Below are 16,610 nucleotides of genomic sequence, written 5' to 3'. Positions count from 1 at the left end.
CTTCAAAAATTACCGCTTTACTGAAATCTTCTCTGTGTGTATCTACATATATAAAAACTCATAAATACATGTAACTTTAATATATGAATAGTGTATATATTGGCTTTTCCTTCCTTCTTTGAACTTCTTACGAATATTTATATTCATACGGTCAGTTCCTGTGCTCTTTTGTTAATTTCTTTAATATAGAGACAATTTCTTGCATATATTTTATTTCTTTCCCAGTACATATTATTGTGTTTGCTCCTGATGATTTTCATAGAATGAATATGACTTGCAAAGTAGAAATTGTGTTTCAATTTGCAGGCCAGTTCTAAACATGCATGTTTGACTTCTAATACATTCATATTTAATTTAATATATCTTTTTTTTGTGTGCAGGGGGTAACACTGACTGATCTTCAGGAAGCTGAAAAAACAATAGGGAGGAGTCGTTCCACCCGAACCAGAGAACAAGAAAATGAAGAAAAAGAGGAAAAAGAGAAACAGGATAAAGAGAAGCAGGAGGAAAAGAAGGAGTCAGAAACATCTAGAGAAGATGAATATAGACAAAAGTACTCCAGAGCGTATGATGAGGTAATAGTACGCCAGCAACACAACTAGGTCACGTGGCATGGACAGTTGTTGTGGTTCTCAAAATGCAAGAGATTTACTTACTGACAAACCACATACAGCTTACTCATAAGCGTTTTAACTGGGAGTCTTAATTATTTTGACATGAGTAGAACATTTCTTTTCCTTTAAAATGAACTTAAATATTTTATGTTTTTATCTGTGTTTAATATTTCAAATGGGTGTTAATTTTCATGTTCACAGACTTATCAACGCTACAGACCAGTATCAACTTCAAGTTCAACCACTCCCTCCTCTTTACTTTCTACAATGAGCAGTTCACTTTATGCTTCAAGTCAGTTAAACAGGCCAAATAGTCTTGTAGGTATAACTTCTGCTTACTCCAGAGGATTAACAAAGGAAAATGAAAGAGGTAAGAATGAAAATTTGAAAACAGTTTGTTTCCTTCAGATAATTCTTTGAGTTGGTTTTTCCTAATTAATATAGTTTAACAGAAAAAACAGAGAAGTCAATGGCAACCCACTCCAGTACTCTTGCCTGGAAAATCCCATGGACGGAGGAGCCTGGTAGGCTGCAGTCCAAGGGGTCGTGAAGAGTCGGACACGACTGAGCGACTTCACTTTCACTTTTCCCTTTCGTGCATTGGAGAAGGAAACGGCAACCCACTCCAGTGTTCTTGCCTGGAGAATCTCCTGGACGGTGGAGTCTGGTGGGCTGCCGTCTATGGGGTCGCACAGAGTCGACACAACTGAAGCGACTTAGCAGCAGCAGCAGCAACAGAAAAGAACCAACATCCTAAACTGGGACTCATTCTACCTAACCAGAAAGAATATGATGGTTGAGAATGAGAAAAATAGAAAATAAAAACAGAAAGTTGTATGATCTGGCATTGATACATGTTTCTTTATTGCCTAAGACTTCAGAAATCTTTATGTAGATCAACATAGAAAAGTTGGTATAGAAAAACTGGTGGGGTGATTATTTCTAAGAACAGTTTATTAATGTCTCAAGTCATATCTTACATATTATGTAGATCATATCGTTTAACTGTTTATTGTGAAATTATTTTAAACAAAAATCATTTAACATATATATATAAAGTCCTTGCCAAAAAAATTATTTCTATGCTTATTTCTCGCAAAATAGATTTCTTTTTCAGCTGTATATTGGCATATTGATGCTAACTATTAACATTTCCTATTATTGCATATAAACTTCCTATATAAACACTAATTAACTCCTACTTTAAGAAATGGGTGCTAAATAAAAGTATTCCAATTGTACGTATTTTATATTTTAAAAACAAAGTCAGATAGTATTAGTCATGATAATATTAGTAGTCCTATAGTAGTAAGCTTCAGAAAATTAAAATTTTTTCAATTGCAAGCTGGCTCTTCTTTTGTTGGTCATTGAGATATTTCAGTTCTTTAAACTCCTGAGTGTGAGGCCTGTATAATGATTATAAATATTTTGAGCCAACATTTAAAATAGGGATATTTGCATAAAAGTTCAAATTTCTGTCTTCTATTGAAAAGTTGGAAGATATGGCAACACTGGATCTGAATTCTCACATCAACAATTGATTGGAGCTGAGAAATAGCAGCCCTACCCCAACTCCGCTGGTTCGACCCATTGGTTTTACCCATTTACATAACCTGGATGACCACTCTTGGTTTTGGAGTTTGAGGCCTTTGCACTAAACTAATTTCTAAAAACATTAAACCCCTCTTAATACTAGAATTTTGGAGTTTCTTTTGCTGCTTTTTCTTCACAGAAGGAGACAAAGAGCTTGCTAATGATACAGGAACCTTTTGACAGTCATTTCTAGCATTACTTTTTAAAGCATGTTCAGAGGTTATGATATTCTTCTAGTATGTAAGTCTGAGGATATTTTAACTATCCCAGGAAGGGAACAGATTTGAAGACTTTACATTGATTTGTTTTTAATAAAAGATAGTTTTTTCCTGGGGGGGAAAAAAGGTTTGCTCTGAGATACTAAAAGAAAATTCAGTGAATAGTGTAGTTATTCTACTGCCAAATGAGGAGTGGTAATGGTACAAGTAGAAACTGATAAATTTGTATGCCTACTAGCTGTTCCATTGTTACAGACTGTTTGGGTATGATAACTATTTTCCTGTCAGACATTAATAACTAGGGCCCCATTCTCTTCATAGGATTCACTTTATTTTCTCTTCAGTAAATATTATTAAATGTGTCTTTTAAGCACTAGTAAAATGAAGTAATTAAAATTAGTTCTTGATTTTCAAGAGTGTATCCAGTGGGAGAAACAGACATGTTTAAACCAAATGTTATAGGAGCACTGAGGGGGAAAAAATTATTTCTGATTAGAAAACTTTAGAAACTTTCACAGAGGTTGACTTAGAATTGTTTTCATATTTACTTTGCAAATACTCTCAAGATGCATTGCTGCTGTATGATTAATTTTAATCCTTAACAGAGGGAGAAAAGAGAGAAGAAGAAAAAGAGGGGGAAGATAAATCACAACCTAAATCAATCAGAGAACGACGGCGACCAAGAGAGAAAAGAAGATCTACAGGAGTTTCATTTTGGACACAAGATGTGAGAACCTATTAAAATATAACTACTTGATAGATGCAAGAATGTACACTAATGATTTCTTATATGCCTCAGATTATGTATTCTTTAGGTCATCACTATGTGTTTGAGCTAGTTATTTAAATCAGAAGAGTTTTCCTTTTTAAGAATAAAGAGCTGCTTAGATTTCTGACATTACTTACAAGCAAGAGTACTGTCCTAGTATTGGAATAAAAAAATAATGGCTGCAATCTTATAAATTTTAATTTTTTCTTTTTCATCTATATTTGCCTGACATTGCTATTCATTTGCAGGAGAAATAAGAACTATTTCACATAACACAGTTAATGTGAAATTTATCCTATTTCAGTACAACATTTACCTCTGAAAGGAGAAACTAATTTAGTTTTCAGGGGATTATTTTTTTAGCCCTTTTTTTTTTCCAGAAAAAAAAATGCAGAAAAGTTTAAGCATAAAGAAATATATCATTCCACCGCAGATATTCATTGTTAAGTTAAATCTCTACCACTTTCCCAACTCCCAATTATTTTGAAGAAAATTTTAATAATACTATAAAAATTTCAATATGAATTTTCCTTTTAAAAATATTAAAATTTTATTTTTTTAAATTAATAAAAGTAGCCATAAGTATTATCTTTTAATGAGTGATCATAATGCCATGATCATGTTTATTTTAAATAAATTGACAATAAATCCTTAATATTGAATAGACAGTTTTAATGTCTTCTTGACTCATATTGCCGTGAATGGTCTGTTGTAATTTTATTTTTTGCTGATTTCATTAACATCCAACTAAGGACCATAAATTATGATTAGTTTTTTCTTTCAAGTCTTTTTTAAAAAATCAGTTACTCCTTCCATCTCTTTTTTTCCTTACAATTATTTTTTAATGAACTGGGTTATATTCCTGAAGTATATTTAACACATTCATGTAGTTTTTTGTGTTTCCTATAAATTGGTAATTTGAGATATAGAAATGATCAGATTCTGGTTCAGTATTCTCTTGGCAGGGTGTTTTTTACCTTTGTCGGGAAGTACGTGATGTCTGGTTGATCTTAATTGATTTCCCAGTAATATTTTAATAATAATAATAAAGCCTGTCAGTCTTAGCATCTTAGTAACTCTTACTACTTAAAAATTTTTACCTTTTTAATAACATATATGTATTAGGTGTTTAATAAAAAAAGCTTTTTTATACAGTATTTATTTTTCCCCAGTTTTATTTGGATCAGCTCTCCCTTCAAAACTCTACTTTCTGGAATTATACACGTAACCAGCATTATAATGATTGTTCCTGAGATCTGTATAGGCAATAGTCATCTTTTTAATTTGACCTTGAATTGAGTTGTGTTCTAATCAACCATCAGCACAAATATCCTTTCCTTTCCATAGCCACGTGATTGAACCTATATCAAACAGTATACAAAAAGGGCTCTGCCAAAGAAAGGGTAGTGTATGGTTAGGCAAGTTATTATTAGGTTTCCTTTTTTTTTCCCTTAGTTACCACTTTTCAAGACCTGTGAGCCTCTCCATTTTTTAAATTTTCAGTTCCTGTGTTCTTCTGTGAAACAGTAATGTGTAACGACAACCAGTTCATATAGTGGAATTAATACATTTATATTAATAAATAATGCTAGTAGTAGCACCATTGATTTCTCCTGTTTGCCTAGTAGCTTCAAATACCATTTTTGCTAGATACCACATGATAGGTTGTATAAAGATCCTCTATAATCCTTAGGACAATTCTGTAAGGTTTTTATCCCCACTTTATGGATGAGGTAACTATGACTCAGAATTTTCTTTATTAAATTTACCCTAACTCACAGAGCTGAAAATAGTTGTACCAATCTGAAATAGGATGATTTAGTCTTAAAGCCTGTGGTATTTTTATAGTGAGCCTGAGCCAGATGCGTTTGATTGTGTATTTCCCTTTTCTTTCAATCCTTTAAGGTTTATTAAGTTTTTAAGGCTTCTAATAGAATATTCCCAATGGCTGAGAGTCTAGGCTTTTAGCCTACCAAGCCCTGTGTTTTCTATTTGGTATGCTATAAATTCCCAAGAAATTGCTAGATAGCTAAACTACCTAAACATAATAGGATTGTTATATAAATCTTACCAAGCTTATAGAATAGAGCTTTTCTTACTTAAGATAATGTTTCCTATTTTTACTGCCTCATTATATTTGGGCAGCTAAGTAGTATCTGTTTTGACTATTAAAGTACATGCAATAACATCACAATATAAAATTGAGTATCATATTTTCACATTAAACCTCCAGCATCCTCATCCCCAGTGTGAATGTGTTTCTTAAATCAGAATGTTAGGTAGATGGTCTTTCTTCACTATATATGCTAACCTAATTCGATTGTACTATGCAGATAAAACAGGCTTCGTGTAAACAGGGTAGAAAAATTCCCACTTAAAAACCAGGTTTCCTTTTGATCCATTTCCTGTTACATTGTCCCAAGTCATGTTAAATTAGAAAAGCTTTAATATATTTAAATATTAACTGTTTCAAATTATCTTTACTTTTCTAAAATAAATTGATAATCTATTTTAGAGTGATGAAAATGAACAAGAACAACAATCAGATACAGAGGAGGGATCCAATAAGAAAGAAGTTCAGGTAATTAGCATTATTTTTTGTATTTTGAAATATTTGTATTTTTAAGGATTACTTTTTACTTTCGTTTATATTTATTCATGTAAGACAATTACTGTACACTGTACCTGCATGCTGGGGATAGACCACCAGTGGTTTTCTGGAATTGGGTGTGGAGGGACTGGAAAAGGGGCACAAAGAGTATTTCAGAGATATTGGGAATGCTCTAGATCCTGATTGTAGAGGGTTTTTTTGGATATGCTGCTACTGCTGCTAAGTCGCTTCAGTCGTGTCCGACTCTGTGCGACCCCACAGACGGCAGCCCGGCAGGCTCCCCCATCCCTGGGATTCTCCAGGCAAGAACACTGGAGTGGGTTGCCATTTCCTTCTCCAATGCGGAAAAGTGAAAAGTGAAAGTGAAGTCGCTCAGTCGTGTCAGACTCTTAGCGACCCCATGGACTGCAGCCCACCAGGCTCCTCTGTCCATGGGATTTTCCAGGCAAGAGTACTGGAGTGGGGTGCCATCGCCTTCTCCGATATACACAACTTTTAAAACTCATCAAACTGTATACTCTTAAGTGGATCTAGTTTATTGTATGTGTGTTAGCCTTCAGAGTTGAAAAGGAAAAAGGAGAAAACAGGTTTCCACTGCTATCCAAAAGTAGTCTTCAGTAATCTTTTGTAAGCTACATAAAGCAAAGAGGGAATTACCTTACGACACATCTTGCTAATGGTTGCATGAGGTAAATTGAGATAAATTGCAGTGCACACAGACAGTCAAAAGCTATGGCAGCTTAAACTGAGTGTAGTTCCGAGGAAGGAGCTTGAAGGTGCCTCTCTTACTCCTTAATGTGTTCTGCCTCTATAATGGCTTGCTGCAAAACAAGCTGAATGCTATTTTCACTTTTTGCCTTTAAGCAAGGGCTACCTGTTACACCTTTGACCAAAGAAAAGTATCTATAAAGGATATCCAGAAGTAGTGCATACCTTACCAGACCCAGATTTTAGTTTTGTAAATGGCAGGGTTATATTCTGGAGAAGATAATAGGTCATTTTAACTCTCTTTACACTTGTTTAGAAATTTCGTGTCTCTAAATGACTTTTACATTCATTATCACTGCTGATCTTTCCAATAATCTTCAGGAAAAGGCTCCCTGCCCTTCAACCCCAGTACTGATTAAAGAAATTAAGGCAAGTTTGATTGACAAGATTGCATAGCTATCAGATAACCAAAGTTTCTTCCCACTATTTTTTTCCCCTTCTGTTCTCTATTGTTTGGCTCTGCACAAAGCTGACATACATGGAAGAACTTTGTTTACATAGGAGTAGATTGTACAATATGAGTTAGTCTTAATGTTTTAAATTCAACAGTGTCCAGCCTGAAACAGCATTCTGGTCATATTTTCTTCATTTTGATTTGACATTCCTACATAAAGCTGTTAAGATTACTTTTAGTTGTTGGGATCGACAATAATGTGAAGTGACCAGAAGTTGGTTCCCTGTACTAGGTGACTGTGGACATTACTCTTAGGGCTAAGTTTGTGTATGTTGACCCAAAAGGTACTTTTATTTTCTCTTTCTGTAGCCAGACAAGTTGAAGAATCAATTACTTCCAAGGGTCAATTTTTTTCAGGCCAAATTTTGTAATTTTTAAACCCTTTGCCTGTCAGTTGTCAGCACTTCCCCATTCACCTATGTCTATAAACTTGTCCATCATCTTCCTTGCCCACTGATACCCTATGAATTCTCATCTTTCAAGGAGAGACGGTGGACAGATAAACAAGAGCGAGGGAATTAGTAAACCATCTCCAGCTGATGCTTCTCACCGTCATGTCACACAGATCCCTGGTCCCACCAGGCTGGGGTGGGAGGGGAGAGATGTTCTGGCTTCCAAGCTTGTGATTTTGAAGCATATTGATATATGTTATATATAAGTTTTATTGTTAAAATTATATATGAGATACATTGAGTAGAATATTGTTTTTATGAAAAAAATTTCTTAGTTCCAAACAATTTTAATAGTTTCTGTTCATTTTAAATAGAGCATTATTTAGATCTTGCTTTGTGCTAGCATTTTTTCAGTTACAAGCAACACAAACCCCAGCTTGAACTGGATTAAACAAAGATAATTTACTGTATGTCAATTATATTACACAGCCCTCTATGTCAGCTTCATCCTCAGGCTGCTTTACAACATAGGACTGGAATTATAATAGTTTAGGCCAGACGAGGCCCACCACTTAGATAATTCAGCTGTTTTGCTGTGAACAGAGCCTGCATACCACCTTACCTAAACTTAGTGACTGCTGTACCATGAGAGGAAGGGAGAATGGAGGTTAAGACACTAACTTGTAGTGTCTTCTACAGTAGACAAGAAAAGTGCTTCCACCAAATGAGAGTTGCTCTCTCAGGAAAATTTGTAGTATCAGTCCTTGTCTTTTTGTGAAAAAGTATGATCAACCCAGTTCTGTGCATTTTTGAAATAGTGTTATCACTACCTCAGAAGTGTGTTTTATAACAAAACTTACTCAGTTTATAGAATCCAAGTTCACCAAATTGAAAAAATGACTTTGTGGCATATATTTTTTTGCTTCAAAGAAAAGTAAATTTTAAGTTAACCAGAAAGTTGTTAAATTTTTTGAATTGCCTTTGAAACTACCTTCAGGATATAAGTTTTTTAGAAATTAAGATAAAATTTGATCCAGAAAACTTGAATTACTTTATCATAGTGTGGTTCATTATTCCATAAATGGGGCTTCTGTTGCTTAGGCTATTATGATTTGCTTTCATTAAACTATTGGATGGTAAAACTTCTACCATGTGAAGAACATTAGTAATAAATCAAAAATTTGAATAAGACAGTATGGCAAGAAACTATGAAGAAGGGATTAATAGATTTGATTATTTAAACATGAAAAGCTAGAAAATTACAAAAAAGACATCCTTATTAAAGTTGAGACACATTTGCTCACTTAAAAGTAAATAGTGTAGCCCTCTTTTATAGTATTTAAAAGATCAATGTTTGTACTATTTAAAAGACACAGTTAAAAAAAATTGGAAGCAGAATCCATGAAATTTATAAACATAACAAAAGAAGAAATATAAATGGCCAATAAGCTTAAAATACATTTACTTTCATTATATAACCAAAGACATAATAATTGATACCAAAGTGAAATCGACAAAGGTTAATAATGCTCAGGTTTGGCATGGCATTAGTTGGGAATAGATTAAATAAAATGTATTTGTATGGATAGATACTTTATGTGTTCACATAGATATGTATACAGAAAAGATTAACAGTAGTTATATAGGGCATTTGAGAGATGGGGAATTATAGAGGAACTTTGTTATAGTATAGTATGTGATCTTACGGTATTGTAGTCAGAAAAACTTAAAGGATATTTTTACCTCAGAAAAACAATTTTAAAACACAAGGGGAAAAAAAAAACACAGGGAGTCACAAGGACATTATGCTACGTGAAATAAACAGGTCACCAGAAAACACCTTCTGTATGATTCCATGGGCTTCCCTGTTGGCTCGGACAGTAAAGAATCTGCCTGCAATGCTGGAGACCCAGGCTCAATCTCTGGGTAGGAAAGATCCCCTGGAAAGGGGAATAGCAACCCACTCCAGCATTCTTGCCTGGAGAATTCCATGTACAGAGGAGTCGGGTGGGCTATAGCCCATGGGGTCAAAAAGAGTCCGACACAACTGACAACGCTTGCGCTCTCACCAAAGTATTCAAACTCATGTGCAATAGAGAGTAGAATTGTGGTTGCTGGGAGCTGGGGGTAGGAGGGTATGGAGATCTGTTTAGTGGGTATAAAATTACAGTTTTGCAAGATGAAAAAAAATTGTAGAGAGCTGTTACACAACAGTGTGAATATAGTTAGTGCTACTGAACTATACTCTTAAAAGTGACTTGGATGGTTTTTTTGTTTTATGTGCTTTTTACTAAAATTTTTAAAAAATAAAATATAACCAGGAATTCCCTGGCAGTCTAGTGGTTAGTACTCCAAACTACCACTGCAGGAGGCATGGGTTTCATCCCTGCTTGGGGAACTCAGATCCTGCGTGCCACACAGCATGGCCAAAAGCAAATATATATGTAACACAATCAATAATAGCACCATGACTTCTAAAGACAAAAAATAGAATTTGTGTGATTTCTGCGACCACTGGAAGTTTTTATTTATTCTTAAAATTAAGTTAAACCAGTGAACCAGAGTTCAAACTGAGGCGAGATGTGATCTTTTCATTTGATATGTATACATTTTATTTCACATGTGGATATTTTCCAGAATTTGAATAAATAATATCTTTCTGTTTGCTTCTGCTTTCTTTATTTGAGATATAATTGATATATAAAATATTGCACATATTGTTATTCAATGTTTGTGTATTGTGAAATGTTTAGTACAGTAAACATCCATCACCACACATAGACACATAAAACAATTATTTTCTTGTGATAGGAACTTCAAAAGCGATTCTTTCAGCAGCTTATGGATTTGAATTATATTGTGAAAATTGAAATTTAACTTCAAAATTGTTAATTATTATAAAACTAAAGAATAAATCAATAAAGCATTACATTAAAAAAAATAGGCTGCAAGTACAAAATTGGTTTTGCAAAGGAAACTTAAATAGACTTTAGTAAGACATTTTTAATCTGAATGAGGCTCAAACAGTTCCAAAGGAACCCAGTGATTTCACAGCACATTTAAAGGTAAATATAATGGGAAAATTCAAATGTCTAAAATTCAGAAATTAAATAAGCCATTTCTGAATAGTTACTTTATAGGAAATTATAGATTCAGTGTTTCAATAGAAAGAGGTAAAGATGCTTATCCCCAGAAAAGTCTTTGACTCCAATGAGACTATTTTATCCTATTAATCATTTCACCATTTACATTAAGAAGAGTTTTGGAACTTCAGTATAGCATACCACTTGCTTGAGAAAATTAATCATAATTTCCTATACCCTCATTGCTAAAGTTTGAAGGAAGGTATAGCTGGATTTCTAGAAAATAAATTGTAAACAAAATATGTATATACTGTTGTACATTAAATACTTTAATATTCATTTGTTGATCTCTCCTGTTATTACCTCAAAAACAGAAAAATAGGAAAGATAGTTGCTTTGAGATGTCACATAATACATGTGCATTTCTTAATGTAAATATGTTACTTTCTCCTGCTAAGTGAATTGTAAGTAATGGGTATGTGTCTTAGTCTTTCTTTTTTTCCCTCCTAATTATAGTGTCATTTGTAGAAATTCACAAAATACAACTTTAAATTGTGAAATGTAATTGTATAGTATTGGACAAGTAGAAATATACGGTGACTCTGTTCTAGAATTTCTTTGTAAAACAACCACATTGATGTTAAAGTGCATAGATTAAATATGTATTAGTTTATTGGTGTGAAAATAGTATTGAAGTTACATTTTCTTGATTAATCAGTGAGTTACTTAAATGGAAGCATAAAAATTTAGTTACCCTTATGTTTTTCTCTTTTTAGACGGATTCCATTTCTAGGTACGTTTTACTTTTTTTTTCTTTTTTTAATCTTTTTCTCATTTTATCCTTTCTAAAAATATGTTGCTAGATATTGATACATTTTTTAAGTTGATAGAATTATTTTAGTAATAAAAAATCTAGATATTTAGATGACCTGATAAGTGTTAATAACTTTCTTCATCAATGGCTTTACTTCAATTGTTGTAGTAAGTTGCTAAGAAAGATTTTTTTCTCAAATCTTTGCAACAGTGATAGTTTTCTTAAGCTTCCTAAGTTACTTCAACATTGACCATCTCATTATTCACATTAGAAGCCAATGAAATCCACCAGGAATTTATTTCATCAGGTACTCAGACTCTTCTCCCTTATCCCTGCTTCAGATTAAAAAAGAAAAAGCCAATGAAGACACTTAAAAAGTGTCATCTAGCTCAAATTGTTCAGTTTTTCAAAGAACCTCCACAAATATATTAATACTTGAGTCTAATTTCTATTCCTCTGCTCTTGCCAATAATTGTTAACCAAAGCCTTGTAAAGCTAAGGACAAATTTTTATATTCTGATGATTCTTTTGAATTGAAATGTGGAGGCATTGACATTTATCAGAAAAAACCCAAATTCAGAAACAGATAATAAGAAGATCCTCATCTTCAAATGAGATACGTTCTTCTTTAGGACGAACCTATTTCTGTTATCTCTCAGTATCTCCAAGAGTTTGGCTCCAGGAACTTACCCCACCCACCCAACCCAGTGGATTTCAAAATCCACAGGTGCACAAATCCCCTATATAAAATGGCATAGTACTGTCTTGTTTATTTCTCTGGATAGACTCTAGTTCGTTCATCATCTACAATGTTACTAATTTTAAAATACAGTCATATGCCACTTAAAGGCAAAGTGCTGCCAATTAAACTGTAATACACATCAGTTGTAAGCCCTGTTCTGATTTCAGAGATGTTAAAATGTGAAAAAATATATGATTTAAAATTGTTGAAATAATTTATCATGATGTAAAACCAGTTTTGACTTTCAGATATGGAGATTTTTGAACCTCCTTCTCAAACAACGGAAGTTAGTATTAAAAATAACTTCTCGTTTATTTATTACATATCATGAAAGTTGATTAGATAACCGATAAAGGAGACTATTATCTACTATTTTGGAATATCTAGTTAAATATACTAGGATGCATGTTAATGTAAGTTGTGAAAGCTTATAATAAAGATTTTTGACTCAAACTCATCTTTTGAAGATATGAAATCAGTTCTACATCAGCTAGTGATCGGTATGATTCCTTGCTGGGTCGCTCTGGATCATACAGTTACTCAGAAGAAAGAAAACCTTACAGTAGCAGGCTAGAAAAGGATGATTCAACTGACTTTAAAAAGGTACTTGGGTTATTCAGTTATATTTAATTAAAAATAATCTCTTTGTTGAGATTTTTATGTTTGGATATTACTCCTGGAAACTCATAATTAAATCACTTTCTTAAAATGACTTTAATTTTTCAGTTTTTGGCAATTAATGGTAAGTAGAATATAAATAGGTATTTGTTTGCCTTTTAAAGCAAAGGGGAAAGTAACCAGGACTACCTGCACACTGAAGTTTCTCAGGCCAGTACTGTGGTACTGTGGTTGAGCTGAAAGGGGACATTGAGTAGATTTGGAGTAGAGGGGGTAGAGTCCATGTGTGTGTGTGTGAGAGAGCGAGCTATCTTTTCTTAATTTGTTAACAGGAAGCAGCCAAACAAAGAATATGGCATTTCCCAGGAGAATATAGTATTTCCTAGGTAACTGAAAACTTATGATAGTTCAAGTGCTATTAAGGATGAAACTAATTAAGAAATAAGTCCTGGAAACAAAGCAATCTAGAATTCTGAAGATCAAGATTCTTCATATTATAATCTTTGAATAAACCTAATGAAGTTTGTTGGAGGAAAAGGAAGGTTTGTAGTAATTGTACATGTCCGAGATATTTGGCAGCTATCTTAATTGCCCGTTAAGAAAGTAAAATCAACAGAAGGAAGATGGCGTCAGTTTATGTTAGGAATAAGATTCAATCATTCGTTCAGTAAAGAACTGAACACTGAAGTGTACTCAGTAGTGAAGTTCTACTCGTGGCCAGTGGCGATGGAAATACTGTCCCTGCTCTGATGATTATCTTCCATGGAGTAGGCAGACAGACTTTATCATATAATCATGCAAATTAGTGGATAATTTCTAAATTTGAAACCATTATCCTGAAGTAAAGACACAGTTTTATAGAAGTGTATAGCAAAAGGAAGTGATAGGGTCTGAGGGCAGATTTCCTGTGGTACATACATATAATGGAATATTACTCAGCCATAAAAGGGAACACATTTGAGTCAGTTTTAATGAGGTGGATGAACCTAGAGCCAATTATACAGAGTGAAATAAGTCAGAAAGAGAAAAACAATTACTTCATATTAAGCATTTATATATGTGGAGTCTTAAAAGATGGTACTGATGAGATTATTTGCAAGACAGCAGTGGAGACACAGACATAGAGAACAGACTTACAGACTTGGAGAGTGGGGTAAGGGAGGAAGGGTAGGGTGGGATGTATGGAGAGAGAAACATGGAAGCTTACATTACCATGTGTAAGAGAGATAGCCAATGGGAATTTGCTGTATGACTCAGGGAACTCAAATCAGGGCTCTGTAACAACCTAGAGGGGTGGGATGGGAAGGGAGGTGGGAGGGAAATTCAGGAGGGAGGGGACATATTTATAACTATGGCTGATGCATGTTGATATTTGGCAGAAACTTAACAATGCTGTAAAGAAACTATCCTTCAATTAAAAAAAAAATAATATTAAAAAAAGAAGAAGTAAAACTTCAGCCAAGAACAGAAAGACAATTAGTAGTCAACTGGCAAAATAGGAGAAAAAGATGTTTCAGGTGGAATTGCAAGCACATAAACCAGCCTGATGGTGGGAGGGTACATGATGTATTGAAGTAAATAAATTTTTGGTATGGCTGGTAAAGATTGTCATTTTGAAAATTTAACTCTTGCTGCTTTGTTTAAAGTAGATTAGAAGGAGGTCAAGAAAACAATTCTAATGAAATGTCTAGGTAAGAGATAATTATAGCCATCTGTGGTTGTCATAGTAGAGATGAGGGAAAAAGAAGTAGTAGATTCAAGTGTTAAGAAAATATTCAAGAAATCGTTCACTTTCCTTTAACTTTAGTAAAAATAATACAAGTATAATGATAAATGCCACTGATGCTCCATCTCAATGTTAGGAATTAAAGAGGGAATGATAGGCAGAAAAGCTCACAGGCCCCAAATAAAGATCACAACGGCTCTTTATAACTTCAGCTGTGGTCACTGCATAGGTATGTGGTACCTCTTTATCAGATAACTGAGTTTTTTTAATGGAAACTGAAAAGTCATGGTTTTCAGTTTAGTCATAAGTTTTAAATACTGGAACTAGTTTTTGAAGAATTTATGTGGGACAAACACGCCTGCCTAACCAAAAGTTTCTGCCTTGAGACCACAAAGCATTTAAATATAATATATTTAATGTATTTATTTGATAGCTCATGTGTGACGTCAATCTTCCTGTTTTAATATTGCAAAGTGATCACTGGGAGATCTTAAAATAGTAAGAGAGCAGAAAAGTAATTTGTTCTTCTCTCCTAATTTGTATAGCTTTACGAACAAATTCTAGCTGAAAATGAAAAGCTGAAAGCGCAACTACATGATACAAATATGGAACTGACAGATCTTAAATTACAATTGGAAAAAGCCACCCAGGTTTGTACATTTTTTCTCTTTGTTACTCTAAAGGTAATGGTTGTCATTTATTCTATCTAAAGATTGCATTGTAATTTTCTCTTGTGTTCTGGATATAAGTTTGGTTATTGATAATAGCTTATTTATTAATAAGGAATAAAGATAATACAGCTTATGGGTAACTTTTATTTTTTTCTAATATAGAAGTATAGCCTTATGGTGGAAAGTCAAAGTATTTTTAAGCCTTTTAATACCTATGTTGTAGTACATGAAGGATTTTTAAACGCTTATTTCCGGATTACCAAATGTAGAAAAGCAGTAAAGGCATCTATACAAAATCTTGGGCTTCCCAGGTGGCTCAGGGGTAAGGAATCCACCTATCAGTGCAGAAGACGCAGGTTCAATCCCTGGTCAGGAAGATCCCCTGGAGAAGAAAATGGCAACCCACTTCAGTATTCTTGCCTGGGAAATCCTGTGGGTAGGGGAGCCCTGGTAGGCTAAAGTCCATGGGATCACAAAAACAGTCAGACACAACTTAGCAAATAACAGCAATAATTACAGAGTCTTCTTAAAGCCATAAAAATTTTTTATAATAATTTTTATTCATTGAGAATGTTTCCTGTTTAGTTAAAAAAAAACTGATTTAATAATAATTCTGAAAGAAGATAACAACCTGGCAGAGATGATTTTAGAAAAGAAAACTTGAATAGCCAAGCAGAACTAGGCCTTAGATCATACATATCCTATCCTTGTATATGCAATCTAGGATGTGTGTGATCTAAGAACTGTTTCCCAAGCTGTTTTTTCATAAAGCACTAGTTCTAGGAGATAGTAATAAGTGCTGTCTCCTCTTCTTCCTCCTCTTCCTTCTGCTCCACTTCAAAACAAAAAAAGAAAAGAGCTTTGTGACCCATGTAACTGAGAAATACTATACATTCTGTATCTTGGAGATTTAGCAGGGCTAATTTATATGTTAAAGACTCTAAGGAGTCCTATAAATTTTAAGGAAATAAACTTGTTTAATGTTAAACATAAGACTTTCTAGCATAAATGCATTTTTACAGTAAACTTTTAGAATCTAGTTTGAAAGCACTCATCTAGAATGGCATCTTCAGTTCTATAAATGAGACATTACTTTCTTTGACCAAAGACTCAAGTAGTGAAGGTTTACTATGAAGATACAGAGAAGTACTGCAGAACAAGAACACATTTCCTAGTGAGGTGTCATAAAAACTTGGAATGTCGCGCAAGTTTAAACTTGCTGGCTTACACTTAAGTCTCATGGTAAACTGGAGTGTCATTGTTCTTTAGGTTGCATTAATAGCTTAGTGAGCTGCCACAAAATATCATAACTAGTTCCCTGAAAATAGCTTTAGTTCTAGACATTTGGTCATAATATTTTCTAAATAAAAATCACCATTGCTCCTTACTGTAGTATTCTGTCATTATGGTGGCACTGCTTACTGCCTTCTCTGTATGTTTCTCTGCTTTTCTTCCTACTCGATTGTCATCTAATGCTTCCTGTAAGTTTCTCATTCCAACTCTACAAGAGAGGAGAACTGATAGAATTAGCCAGTTA

General features: G+C 33.8%; 1 protein-coding gene across 30 annotated transcripts in view; it reads left to right on the top strand.

The window, feature by feature from the left end:
• PPP1R12A (protein phosphatase 1 regulatory subunit 12A) overlaps positions 1 to 16,610 on the top strand; it is a 171,114-nt gene that overhangs the window by 142,381 nt on the left and 12,123 nt on the right. For 13 of the 30 annotated variants that reach the window (XR_014082906.1, XR_014082908.1, XR_014082900.1 and 10 more), the window contains 6 exons: positions 381 to 575; positions 816 to 984; positions 3,031 to 3,152; positions 5,710 to 5,794; positions 12,526 to 12,661; positions 14,948 to 15,052. Coding sequence is in view for 10 of the 30 variants with exons in the window: in XM_081593181.1 (XP_081449307.1) it covers positions 381 to 575; positions 816 to 984; positions 3,031 to 3,152; positions 5,710 to 5,775; positions 11,279 to 11,295; positions 12,526 to 12,661; positions 14,948 to 15,052 (810 nt within the window). In the remaining 20 variants the exon portion in view is untranslated. Of the gene's footprint in view, positions 1 to 380; positions 576 to 815; positions 985 to 3,030; positions 3,153 to 5,709; positions 5,795 to 11,278; positions 11,296 to 12,497; positions 12,662 to 14,947; positions 15,053 to 16,610 lie in introns of those variants that run through there. The other 17 variants (XM_081593181.1, XM_081593182.1, XM_081593177.1 and 14 more) reach the window with 4 other exon arrangements.

Source organism: Giraffa tippelskirchi, chromosome 4 (assembly GCF_054371585.1).
Source record: "Giraffa tippelskirchi isolate mGirTip1 chromosome 4, T2T-mGirTip1v1.2.pri, whole genome shotgun sequence".
NCBI classification, from domain to species: Eukaryota; Metazoa; Chordata; class Mammalia; order Artiodactyla; family Giraffidae; genus Giraffa; species Giraffa tippelskirchi.
Note: the sequence above shows the minus strand (reverse complement) of the source record. Positions and strands in the feature narration are given on the sequence as shown.